Source organism: Mustela nivalis (assembly GCF_964662115.1).
Source record: "Mustela nivalis genome assembly, chromosome: 4".
Lineage (NCBI taxonomy): Eukaryota > Metazoa > Chordata > Mammalia > Carnivora > Mustelidae > Mustela > Mustela nivalis.
In genome coordinates this window covers 7,290,976-7,305,390 of record NC_139023.1, presented here as the reverse complement: position 1 = coordinate 7,305,390, position 14,415 = coordinate 7,290,976, and the positions used below count along the sequence as shown (strand labels likewise).

The window sequence follows — 14,415 nt, the reverse complement described above, 5'->3', positions numbered from 1 at the left end:
TTGTGTTAGATCACTGCTCAACTGTAGGCTACTGTGTTGTGAGCATATATTTATGGTAAGCGAGGCTAACTATTATATTCAGTAGGTTAGGTGTATCAAATGCCTTTTCAATTTACAATATTTTAAATTTCCATAACCCCATCATAAGGTAAGGAAGATCTGTAATGCACAAGTGTTCCTGCTTCTATATGGTGTTGACCACTATACCCCTGTCTTCACTGGGTCATCTTCCAGTGCCTGCATGATCAAGTAGAGACTGCCTCACTCTCTCCCATGTTGACACCTGTACAATATCTTGCGTACAATTTGTTGGCAAGGTTTTTCTTGCTTTTCTAGCTTTAATGTTGAGAATCTTAAGAAATGCATAATCAAATAAACCATAATACTAACTTCCAAAAACTATATCCTTATAACGAAGTTTTTCATTATGGGAAATTAAATGATGCAAGCAAAAAGACAATAGAAATTAACAATCATCGGGGCACCCTGTGGGCTTAGTTGGTAGAACATGTGACTCTTAATCTCAGGGTCCTGAGTTCAAGCCCATATTGGGCATGGAGCCTACTGTTTAAAAAAAAGTATAAAAAAATTAACAATGGTCATATAATCCAGAGGTAATACTTTTAACACTTCAATGTGTTTTCTTTCCAGTCATTTGTGTATGTTTGTATATAAATTCATCTATAGATATTCTTACAAAAATAAAATTACACTATAGATTTGAACCTGGAACAACAGAGTTGGAATGCATGGGTCCCCTTATACACAGATTTTTTTTTCAATAAATACAGTACTATAAATGTATTTTTTTTTTCCTTAGGATTTTAATAACATTTTCTCTAGTTTACTTTATGGTAAGAATACAGCATAGAAGACATATGCAAAATATGTGTTAATCAGCTATTTGTGTTGTCAGTAAGGCTTCCAGTCTACAAACAGTAGGTAGTTAAGTTTTGAAAGAGTCAAAAGTTATACACGGATTTTCGACTGTGCAAGGGAGTTGGTGCCCTTAACCCTGCATTGTTCAAGAATCGACTGTATCCTTTTCTTAATTTGCTTCCATCTGTCTCTCTCTCTCTCTCTCTCTCTCTCTCTTTTTCATCCCAGCATTTATATAGTGTTTACTATGTGCCAAGCACTATTCTAAGCACCTTATATGTAAACTCATTTAGTCTTCTTAACAACCATGTGAAATAAATACTATTATTATTCTCATTGTACTGCTTGAAGACACATAGGTCCAGAGAGCTGAAATACCTTCCCCAGGGTCACACGGCTATTAAATGGCAGAGGCTGGATTAGAACCCAGTCATTTTGGCTCCAGAGTCCACTGTAAACTACTGCTATCTATGATACTAAATATTTTTCTATAACAATGGCTTTCAAACTTTAGTCTACATAAGAATTATCCAAGGAGCTTGTTTAAAATGGGGAACCGGGGCATCTGCATGGCTCAGTCTACTGAGCAACCTACTCCTGGATTTAGCTCAGGTCATGAGATCGAGCCCTGCGTAGGGCTCCATGCTCGGCAAAGAGTCTACTTGAAGATTCTCTCCCTCTGCCACTCCCCCTGCTCGCACTCTCTCCCTCTAAAATAAATAAATCTTTAAAAAATAAAATGGAGAATCCTGTTCCCCAGAGAATCTGATTCACTAAGTTTGGGCTAGTGTCCAGAAAGCCGCGCATTTTAACAAGCATCCCACTCAATTGTGTTGCACATCTACACATGATAACTTTTAACAGAAACATATAGACATGAGTTTTTTGTTTTGTTTTTTAAGATTTCATTATTACTTGACAGAGATCACAAGTAGGCTGAGAGGCAGGCAGAGAGAAAGGGGGAAGCAGGCTCCCCAGGTGGGACTCGATTCCAGGACCCTGGGAGCTGAAGGCAGGCTTTAACCCACTGAGTCACCCAGGTGCCCCTAGACATCAGTTTTTTAAACTAAACTTTATACTAAAATATACATATGGAAAGTGCACACATCATAAGTGTACCTAGCAATAAGTTGTCATAAAATGAATTAAATCTCTTTAAACCAAGATATAAAATATTAACCAACACCCCAGAAGCCTCCTTCGTGCTCTTTTCCAGTCACTATACCTCCAAAGGTAAATACTATCCTGACTTTTATCACTGTCTGTTATATAAATAGAGTCAATATGTCCTCTGACTTCTTTAGCTCAACATTTTGTATGTGTGATTCATCCATGTTTAGCCATTTATATTTTTGCCATATAGTATTCTATTATCTAAATAAACTATAATTCTGCCTTTCTACTGTTGATAAACATTACTTTAGGTCTGTTATGAATGATGCAGCTATGAGTGCTTTTGTCCATGCCCTTGGGTACATGTAGGTTCACATTTCTGCAAAGTGTACATGCAATTTTCTTAGAAGTGCAACTGCTGGGTCCTAGGGATGTGTATGTTCAGCTCGAGCAGATACTGCCATCGTTTTCTAAAGTGGTTTTGCCAATTTGTAGTCTCACCATCTGCAAATAAATGTTCTCTGGCTCTATATCCCTGTAAGTACCTGTTTACAAAACATATTTAGTGACCATGTGGCAATTGATTTATGTATGAACAATAGTTTATGGAACCAATTACTATTGTATATAGGTTATCATCTCTTACTATTCTAAACAGTGTTGTGATAAACATTATTCTAGCCAAATCTTTGTACATATCCTTATTGTCTCAAACTAAACTCCCAGAAATAAAATTTTGCATCAAAGATTACACACATTTTTAAACACTTTGCTTTTGATACAGATCCCCACAGGCCCACCAGAGAGCTTGTACCAATCTATTCCCTAATTACCTTTGCATGAAAGTATCCATCCACCCTAGTCCTCAGAGTAAGTTGTGTTTTTAACCTTTGCTAAAATTGATTGGCAAACATGACATTTTGTTATAATTTATTTTGGGATATTGGTCTCTGCATTTATTAGACATTTGTATTTTTTTATTTTGTGAGTTACTAATGAGGACCTTTTCTATTTTCATCTTCTTTCTAAATTACGTGTAAAGACACTACATATTGAAGATAGAGATTATTTAACTGACCTCTGAGTTGCAGTTACTTTTTGTTGTTTTTAGTTTTTAGTACAATTATCAGGTTGGTTTGGGTTTTTTGTTTTGTTTGAAATTCAGATGTCCCTTTTAAATAGTCAATTCTCTATTTTCTATTGAATTATCAGCCTCTAGCCTTCCCCACCTTAAGATAACATAAATATTCCCTATTTTTTTCTACTGCCTAAGGATTTTCATTTTTACATAAATTTTCAGTGCTAGAATTTCAACATGATTTATTTTATATAAAGGATATAACTTTTTCTCAGTTAGTCATTTTTACATGATTTAGAGCTTTATTTAGTATTTTTTAAAGATTTTATTTATTTATTTGAGAGAGAAAGAGGGAGAACACAGAGAGAGGGAGAAGCAGACTCCCTGCCAAGCACAGAGCCCAACGCAGGGCTTGATCCCAGCATCCCGAGATCATGACGTGAGCCAAAGGCAGACACTTAAGCAACTGAGCCACCCAGGCACCCCGATAGCCTTTTTTCACTTTTTCTTTTTCTTTCTTTTTTTTTTTTTTTTTGAAGATTTTATTTGAGAAGAGAGAATGGGTGCACATGCACATGCATGAGAGGTGGAGAGGAGCAGAGAGAGAAAGAAGGAGACTCCCTGCTGAGCACAGAGCCAGAGGCTCTCAATCTCACAACTCAGAGGTTGCGATCTCACAACCCTGAGATCATGACCTGAGCTAAAACCAAAAGTTGGATGCTTAACCAACTGAGCCACCCAGGTGCCCCAGGTTTTCTCCACTTACTTAGACTGCCTTTTTTTTCCTAAAACCCTTTACCCACCTGATCTATTTCTAGATTTTTCTGTCTTGTCTTTGAGAGAGTACACACTATATTAACTGTTATTAATGAGTAATATATCTTTAAGAAGTGATAAGACATATTCTTTCTCAACAGCATCTTATTTTTTTAGGAAGATTTGTGTTTCTAGATGAACTTCAGGGTTATTTTCAGGAAGTTCCTTTGAACTAATCCCAGAGATTAAACTCATACTGTTGTTGCTGTGTTATATGTAGACCAGTATTGCCTGTAAAAAGATTTTATATATATATTTTTAAAAGGCAATATTGGTCTATGCACTACAGAATACTATATAATACATCCTAGTTCATATGCTAGAATACCAGCTCTAGTATCCTAGTGGCCTATAAGAAGAATAGAATACATTGGGTCACCAGGATTGCACTGTCAATATGTTTTCTTAAAATTCATGCTCTCTGCTAAGGAGAAGCTAAACTTTTTTCAGCAATAGCTATGAAAAGAATGTTTGAGGCCTCTTAAAGGAGACATTGCCTGACATAGTGGACAAGACTTCAGTAACATCCTTAAAGCAAACATGAGAGCCATTTCATATTAAAAATGCTGTCTTTTTTACAAGCTGAGTGCATACTATCAGAAAACAATTTAAAATAAAATTTGAGAGTGAATTTAAGCACTTAAGACCAAATCTGCCTCTCCGTGACCTGCCTCTCTCTTGACCTGGGGCTGGGGTTGTGAAGAGGGGTTATCTAGGTTATTTGGAGGATTGTATGAATGGCAAATTATTTTTTAATAAACAGTATTTTGTATTTTTTTAAAAAAACTAATCTCAAAGGAATTTAAAATTTACTGAGTTTTCCAAGCAATTTCCATGAAAAGAAATACTGTATTCCACTGCACAAAGTTAAGAAGGAATAAAAATGTTTAAAAGGGCAGAAGTATCTACAATGACTTTTTTTTAACTCTACTTAACAGGAGAAAAGAGAAAAACTTCATTGTAGAAAAAACTTCACCCTCAAAACCCTTCCAGTTACAGACTACAATCACCAGCTTGTTGGTGCTTCCTCATGTACTGAAGAATTCCAATCCCAGTTCATTTTTGTAAGTAAAATTACTTACTGACCTAATGCTGATATTTTTAATATGTCTTCTCCATTAGGATTAGATGAGAAATGTAGGTGTTGAGATATAGATATAAATACAGGTATGATGTCCAAAAATAATATTGCTTCTCAGAGCCATTATAATTTTTGCATATGTATAGTAGTTAATCCTTTGGTTACACTTTAGTTGAAAGAATGCCTTCACAGAGCTTTATTTACCAAGAAAAACGCAATAATTAATTTCTCCCTTTAGGTACTGTACCTTCTAAATAGAAATATGTAATGACCTCTTTAGGTTTTCTTAGAACAGTCATACACATACAGTTTTCAGGCTTGCATTAGTATTCATCTCATTGAGTATTCATGTTAGAGCCAGACCTAGAGCCCAGATCTGTAACTTTATAATAATTCTTTAAATCAGGCAGTGTTTGTCTTCCAACTTTGTTATTTTTTCAAAGTTGTTTTGAATATTCTAGGTCTTTTGCATTTTCATGTGAATTTTAGAATCGTTTTGTAATGAGTTCTACAAAAATTTCTCCTGGAATTTTAACTGGGATTCCATTTGGAAAGAATTGACATCTTTTTTTTTTTTTTTTTTTTTTAAGATTTTATTTATTTATTTGACAGAGAGAGATTACAAGTAGGCAGAGAGGCAGGCAGAGAGAGGGGAAGGGAAGCAGGCCCCCTGCTGAGCAGAGAGCCAGATGTGGGACTCGATCCCAGGACCCTGAGATCATGACCTGAGCCGAAGGCAGTGGCTTAACCCACTGAGCCACCCAGGCGCCCGGAAAGAATTGACATCTTAATGAAACTATTTTAAGTCCTTGAATCTGTGAACTCATTGTATCTCTACAGTTTTTTAGGTCTTTAACTTCTCTCTCCAATATTTTATAATTTTCAGCATACCCATCTTTCACTTTATCAGATTTATCCCTAATGTTTATGCAGTTGGATGCTATTATAAATGGTGTTTTGTTTTGTTTTGTTTTTACTGATAGTATATGGTAGTTGATTTTTGTATGTGGATCTTCTATTTGGCAAACTTGCTAAACTCATATATTAATTATAAAACCCTTTTTATAGAGGCTGTTAGATTTTCTACATAATCATCTTGTCTGTCATTAAAGTTTTAATTCCTCCTTTCCAAAACAGTGGTCTTTTCTTTTTCTTGCTTTATTGCACTGCTTTGAACTTCCAGGGCTATGCCGAATAGAAGTATTGAGAGCTGTTCTCCAGACTTTGCCCCTGATTTTAGAAGGCAGGCATTCAGTCTTTCGCCACTAAATATGATGTTAATTATAGGTTTTTTATAAATGCCTTTTATCAGACTGAGGAAGTGCCTTTCTATTCCTAGTTTGGTGATAACTTTGATCAGAAGTGAATATTAGTTTTGTCATAAATCTAAATCTATCGATTTAGATTATGTGGCTTTCTTTTGTAGTTTTTTAATATGATTAGTTATATCAATTCATGTTTGAATATTAAACCAGCCTCAGAATAAACCTTTCCTCATGGTGTGTTACCACTTTTATATATTGTTGGATTAGATTTGTTAAAAATTTGTTCAGAATCTTTCCTTGTATGTATAATCAGGATATTGGCCTATAGTTTTCTTTCTATGTAATGTCTTTGTCTGGTTTTAGAATCAGAATAATGCTGACCTCAGTGAATAAGTTAGAAAATATTGCCTGCTTTTTTTATTTTTCTAGATGAGTTGGTATAGATTTGTTATTATTTCTTCCATAAGTATTTGACAGACTACCCCAGTAAAACTATCTGGGCCTGAAGTGGGAAAAATTTTTTGGTAGCTTATGTCTTCCAAGGGCTTTGTCCATTTTATCTCAGTTTTCAGGTTTATTATTTTAAAATTGTTCATAATATTTGCTTATTATCCTTTTAACATATGTAGAATCTGTAGTGATACTATCTGTCCCATTTCTGATATTCACAATTTGTCTCTATTCTCTTTTATTGCTGATCAGTCTGCCTAGAGATTTATCAGTTTTATTGTCCTGAGGCACCTGGGTGGCTCAGTTAAGCATCTGCCTTTGGTTCAGGTCATGATCCCAGGGTCCTGGGATCAAAGCCCACATCCATCAGGCTCCCTGCTCAATGGGAAGCCTGCTTCTCCCTCTCTGACTCCCACTGCTTATATTCCCTCTCTCAATGTCTTTCTCTCTGTCAAATAAATAAATTAAAATCTTTAAAAATAAAATCTTTTTTATTGATCTTGTCAAAGAACTAGGTTTCATTAATATTCTTGCTTTTTTCATTTTGTTTTTTACTTCACTGATTTCCATTCATCTTTATTATTTTCTTTTTTCTACTTCCATAAAATTTGTTCATCTTTTTATAGTTTCTTAAAATGAAAGCTAAGGTCATTGACTTGAGGCACTTAGTGATATTAATTTCTTCCTAAGTATTGCTTTAGAAAGCCTCCAGAAATTAAATGTGTTCATTTTCATTTAGTTCAGAATACTTCTAAATTCCATTTTGATTTGTTCTTTGACCCATGAATTATTTAGAGGTGTGTGCCATATGGTTTCCAAAACTTGGGGAATTTTCCACATATCTTTCTATTAATTTCTAATTTAATTTTATTCTAGTTAGAGAATATATGTTGTATGTCTTAAAATACCTTTAAATTTATTGAGACTTATATTCTAGAATATGGTCTGTCTTGATAAATGTTCTGTGTGCATTTGCAAAGAATGTACATTCTGCTGATGTTGGCCAAAATGTTTTAGAAATGTCCATTAAGTCAAACTGTTTATAGTGTTTATTCAAGAGTTTTCATCCCCACTAAACTTCCTTTTGTTCTCTTTTTGAGAGAGGAATGCAATCTTCTGGTAATGTTCTAATTCTCCTTGAAGTTGTCAGTTTTTACTTGTTATGTTTTATAGCACTGTTATTGGGTACTAAATATTTAGGATTATTATGTCTTGATAATTTAACTCCTTTATTATTAGGAAATAACCTTCTTTATCCCTGATAATGTTCTTTTGCTCTGAAATCTATTTTCTCCAATAGCAGTATACCCACTTTAGTTTTCTTTATCATCAGTGTTATATATTGGTATACAGATTGTTCCCAACTTATGATGGTTCGACTCATGATTTTTCAACTTTACGATGATGATGCAAAATCAATAGACATTCAATAGAAACCATATTTCAAGTTTTTTTTTCAATTTAACTAGCTTGTATTTTAAAATGTCAGACAAGAAATATTCAGAAACAATGAAAAGACAACTACTTGCCTCATATAAAGCATACATTGATTCATAATTATATCTTTAATAAACTATAAACATTTTGGTGTTAGGAATCATTTCATATTCAATGGTGCTAAATAAATAATTTAATTAAGTTCTTTTTAACTTAACTCGAATATTATTACCAGAAAAGGATTGTAAATAACTGTATTCTTTAGAAAATATATGTGAAAGATTATCTTATTTATTTCAAAATATAAATCTAAATTATGCAACAATTGAAACAAATTACACCATGATCCATTGTTGTGGTTAATGAAATGACATTCTCTAGTGAATATGGGTCTCTCATATTGACAGTACACTTAATATTTCACGTTTTTAATTTTCATCTTTTCCTGGGCCAATGATATATGGTATATACTCTTATGATGTTGGGCAATGGCAGCAAGTCACAGCTTCCAATCAGCTGCATGATTACAGGGGTGAACAATCAATACACTTCGAACCATTCTGTGCCCATACAACCATTGCTTTTCACTTCCAATAACAGTATTCAGTAAGTTACATGAGATATTCAATACTTTATTATAAAATAGGCCTTGTGAAACCCACCATAAGTGGAGGTAGATTTGTATCTTTTTCTGCTCTTTTACTTTGAACATATTTGGTGTGTTTGAACTGCATACTTTTTTAGGTAAGTTATATTTTGGGGTTTTTATTTTTTTTTTTAACTCTAATCTGATAATTTCAGCCTTTTACTTGGGTTATTTAGACCATTTACACTTAATGTGTTTATTGATATTATTTTGTTTAATTAAATCTGTTGTCTTATTTGTCTCTTACTTGTTCCATTTGCTCTTTGTTCCTATTTTCTTTTTTTTTTTTTTAGCCTTTTTTTGGGTTAATTGAATTTTTTTTGGTTCCATTTTATATTCTTTTTTTTTTTTTTTTGACTCATCAGCTGTAACTTTTTGTTTTGTTTTAGTGGTTGCTTTTGAGTCTATAGCATTCATCTTTAAATTACCAAAGGCTATATCCAACTGATAGTTCACTTAACACATATTATAAGAATCTTAAAATAGTCTACTTTCATTTCCCTTCTCCCAATTTTTGTGTTACTGCTATCATACATTTCACTTTTACATAGACTATAAACCCCACACTGCATTGTTCTAAGTTTTGTTTTAACAATAAATTATCTTTTAAAGAGATATAAAATATTAAGAAAAAAATCTTATACCTTACCCATGCAGTGGCCATTGCCAGGGCTTTTCATTCCTATATTTCCCTGTGGTTCCATTCTGTCTGAAGGACTTTAACATTTGGTGATTAATTCTTTCAGCTTTTATATTTCTGGAAAAAAAATTATTATTTAGTCTCTATTTTTGAAAGATCTTTTCATTAGGTATAAAATCCTAGGTTGATAGTTTTGGAGATTCTTTTGTTTGTTTTTAGTTCTTCAGAGATGTTGCTCCACTGTATCCTCACAAGCATTGTTTTTAATGCAAAATCTGTCATCTTTATCCTCTATATATCTAATGTTTTTTTTTTTCTTTGCTTTTAAGGTTTTTTTCTTTCCCAGTGGTTTGAATAATTTGATTATGATGTACCTTAGTTTAGTTTTCTTCATATTTCTCATGCTTGGGATGAGAAATGTGCTTGAGCTTCTTTATCTGTGGGTTTATAGTTTTCATCAAACTTAGAGTAATTTTGGCCAAGATTTCTTCAGATATTTCCTTCTACCTCAACCTTCCTTTCCAGTCCTTCAGGGATTCTGACTGCATGTATATTAGGCTATATGAGTCACACTACCACTTACTAATGCTGTCCTAAATTTTTTTTTTCTGGTTCTGTTTTTCAGTATTCTCTTTTCTCTCTGCAGTCTATTCTGGATAGTTCATATTGCTGTATCCTCACCTTCACTAAGCTGCCCTTAATTCCCTCCAATGTATTTTTCACCTCACACATTGTTGATTTTATCTCTAGATGTTCTATTTCATTCCTTTTTATATCTTTTGTGTCTCAAAAATAACTTTTTGAATATACAGAATACAATTTTAGTAACTTTCTTAATTCCCTTATCTGCTAATTCCAACATCGTGGCAATTCTGGGTTAGTTTCCATTGACTGGTTTATTTCTTATTATGGCTCATGTTTTCCTATTTCTATGCATACCTGATAAGTGTTTTGTGCTGCACATTGTGGATTTTACTTTACTGGATGCTGGACATTTTTGTGCCCTGTGTTCTTGAGCTTTGTTCTGGGATACCACAAAGTTATTTGTAAACAGTTTGATCTTCTCAGGTTTTGTTTGTTAGGCAGGACTAGAAGAGTGTTCCATCTAGGGCTATTTGTTCTCCACCACTGCAGCAAGACCCTTCTGTATACTCTACTCAGTGCCCCATGAATCCCGAAATTTTCTAATCTGGTAGGAGTGGGAATAGCGGCAATGCCCTCTGAACACAGGGTCCTTTCTGGTCATTTTTTCCTCATCCTTGAGCAGTTTTCTACCTGTATGCACTGAATACTAGAAGGGGGGTCTGTAAGGATCTTCAGAGTTCCCTCTCCTCACTAGTACTTTGTCCTGTGGTCTTTCTGGATGCTTTGCAAAGTCTTCTCAGTCTACTGAGCTCCACGGCATTAATGCTCTCCCAAGGCAGTAAACTTGGGTGGTCAGCCAGAGGGCTCACCTCTTAGTTTCCCATCCCTCCAGGATTGCTGCCTTCCTTGCCCGATGTCAGCTATCTTTGTAACATTTTTTATGCCTTTTAGCCATATGTGGGTTTTTTTAGATAGGAGTCAATCCAGTCTGTTATTTCATCTTGGCTAGAAGCAAAAGTCCTCTTTACTAATTTTAATATTAAGTAAAAACTTTTCAAAATTATTTTATAGTGCCTTTTTAAGATATGTTAGTGTTACTTTCCCTATTTTCAAATGAAAAAAAAAAAGTATACCCAGCAAACATAAGCATAGCCATAATAAATACTGAGAGAGCCTAAATTCTCTCTCTTAAAACCCCAAACCAGAGTTCTCTCTAAACATATAACCCTCAGCCTGAGGACCTGCTCCAGTGCTCCTTTTCTCTCATTTCCTTTAACATGAATATCAATATAAAATAAAATAGTTAAAAGTATAAGAGTTGAAGATTTGTTGGTAGGTAAAACATAAACATAGCAGCACCACAGCTAGGGAACAAAATCTGGATAGTCATTACAAGTGTCATGTTCATAGCAGATACTTACCCCCAATGAGCAGTGCTTCCCCTGCATAGATTCTGTACCCCCATGTAAAGGAGGGCGGCTCTGGGCACCCAAAATACCGCTTCTATCCGCATCTTCTTCCTGTGTTCTTTAAACCACTAAGTATCACCAACTTAACGATATCTAAGCGTTATAAATTAAAAACAGCTGAGACCTAGCTAAGCTTATACGTAACTACTTGCCTCTCTGGTTTAATAACTTGGTGTTTATGTTTTTAGGAACATAGCTACAGTGTAATGGACAGTCCAAAGAAACTTAAGCATAAATTAGATCATGTGATCAGCGAGCTAGAGGATACCAAGAAAAGTCTGCGGAATGTTTTAGACCGAGAAAAACGTTTCCAAAAATCATTGAGGAAGACAATCAGGGAATTAAAAGATGAATGTCTCATCAGCCAAGAAACAGCAAATAGACTGGAAGCTTTCTGTTGGGAGTGTTGTCAGGAGAGCATAGAAAGAGACTATATTTCATGAAATAATTCCATGTTCTGTTCTACCTAAAATTAATATTGGTACAGCTTTTTAGAAAATAGTTCTCATTTATCATCATTAAATATTATCCATTATTTAGAGTGCTTCTTTGGCTCTCCCATAGCATAATGCATTTAGTTGTTATCCAAAGGGTTTTTTTTTGAAGACGTACAGAAATGTGTGCTAGTTATCATGTTTTTGTATGATTTGTGACAATTATGTTTTTATAGACCTAAACTAGTGCCAGGTCACTACCATAAGATGTTAAGAGATCCAGACGTTTCCACAGGACTTAGGAAATTATATCAAGTTAGCCACATTCAGCCATGGTATTAGGAACTGGACTCTGCTTCAACAGCATCAGATTTTTGGCTTCAAAGGAATACCTTGACTTATAGATGCTTTATGGTAAGTACGTTGAATTACACTTTAAATGTATTTTACTATAAAGCAGAATTCATTTATAACACAAGGCTATCTTGGATCCGATCCAAGTTGCTTTTGTTATTAGTATACCAAAAGATTTTTTTTTTTTTTAACATAACATCCCATAGTCTTGACCCTGAGAGTAGCAATGGTACAGATCTGTTGGCTTTTAAAGTTGTTCAGAGCCAGGTTGAGAAGACCTCTGATAAGGTCTCAGTTTTTCAGTATGGTACGTCATTCCTTCCCTCTAAGGAGAACTTGATACAAATGTGCATAGGTTTAAAAAGCCAAAAAAAGAATCCTAAATCTGATTTTTAAAGTTTGGTTGTGGACAGTTGTTCTGAACATTTTGTTTCATTATAAAGAAGTGTCTTCAAACTCTAGATGCTAGCTCTACCTGGATATTTTTAATGCTCCTTTGTATTTTACAGAAAGTAACATTGCTGACATTTCTAAAATACAAAATATAGATGAAATCATTAAAAAATAATGATTGTAGCTCTTCCAATTGCAATAGGATTTGGAGAAAGGGTTAGAATATTTTCCTGTAATTAGGAGAATCTACTGTCCAAAGACTTTTATTTAAAGAAAGAAAGTAAAGCAGCAGCTTTAGAGTAGTTTCTTACTCACTATACAAAAGAAGAACCCTTAGCTATTTTTTGATCCAAGTATCAGAAATTTAGCTTTTCTCCTAATTTCTTATTAAGAACAACTGAAATTAATTAAGTCATAAATACTGTGGATTAGATTAAAAATTACCAGCCCAAAGCCAAATTCTACTTTGAAACACATGTACATATTCAAACCTCATTCAGATGTCTATGGTGTAGTAGTTAGAATTTGAGTATCATTTGTTTCATTGTGTTAACTAAAAATGAATTGCATTTTGTGCTGAAATGTTCATGGAAATTTTATTTGTGTTATATTAATATCAGTAAGGATATGGTCACTTGAATTTTTTCTGTAGTCAAGAATTTTCTGTGTGTTAATGCATGTTATATTTTTATGTAGGATTCTATCTAAATGGGAACCTTCCCACATTTCAGAGGTCAGCATTATGCTAAGAAGAAAACCAAGGTCATATCTTTTTACTACCTAGAAAAGAAAATCTCCTTAGCTCCCCATTATTTATTTTAGTTACTTAATTTTGAATTCATAATGAACATTTGAAGGAGATGTTTGGATATGATTTTAGGTTTTATAGAGATACTGTGATAGAAATGTATGAAAATTAAAGTCAGTGGACAGTGGAGAAAAGTAGGATCAATCCAAACACAGTATGTCCAAATTTGGCTCTCTACCGGCTGCTCAGAGTGACTCCAGCCTGGGAGACCTCTCCAAGAGTCAAAGCCCAATTTGTGCCTCAATCACAGTCAGTCACCACAGTCACTTTTACCACTTGTGTTCACAGTGAACTTAGCCCTTTTCTTCTTTGTCATTGGGCTTAGTATTTTACTGAGAGATAGGTAACTGAGAACAAAATCTCAGTATCATTAAGGACCCAGAGCTATCCATTTGCTCTTTATTCTAATGGAGAGATGATTACCAATAGAAATATGACATAAGAAGTAGGGTTCTCCTCACCTGCCACCCCAAACAAATAGACACAGTAAATACCTCAGTCCTCTGTTCCAGATATTCCAGCCCAGACCAGGGAGAAACTGTCCTGTGCAGAGCCAACCAGTCACCCCTATTTAGAGGGGCCTCAAGCAGCCGAGGCCAGCCTAAGGTTTCACTTTGCTTTAAAGCTTGGAATAGCCTCTGGATCCTGGAACAAACCAATACACCAGTTCAACCTCAGCACCAAATCAGGTACAAAGGACTTGACATGGCATTTTTCTCTATATCAAGTTCAAATTGCTGGAAATAGACTTTGGTTGCTAAAGATAATCAAAATTATACCACAGTCTTTGAAAAAAGATGAAATGTATTAAAATATATATTTAGTTTTTAAAAAGGGTAAAATATTACAGAAATAATTGAGGAGTGAAGAATCCATTATCCATTTGAAAAATAAAATATTTTCTCTGGTAATGTATTGTATGTGGTTTTTATACAGTTACTCAATAAAATGAGCAGAGAAAAATAAA

At 34.2% G+C, this 14,415-nt stretch overlaps 1 protein-coding gene across 2 annotated transcripts in view; it reads left to right on the top strand.

The window, feature by feature from the left end:
• The window catches only part of THAP6 (THAP domain containing 6), an 18,072-nt gene extending 3,657 nt beyond the window's left edge, over positions 1–14,415 (top strand). For both annotated transcript variants that reach the window (XM_082727633.1, XM_082727634.1), the window contains exons 4-5: positions 4,825–4,950; positions 11,648–14,415. In XM_082727633.1, the coding sequence (XP_082583759.1) occupies positions 4,825–4,950; positions 11,648–11,902 (381 nt within the window). In that variant the 3' untranslated portion in view covers positions 11,903–14,415. The remainder of the gene's footprint in view (positions 1–4,824; positions 4,951–11,647) is intronic.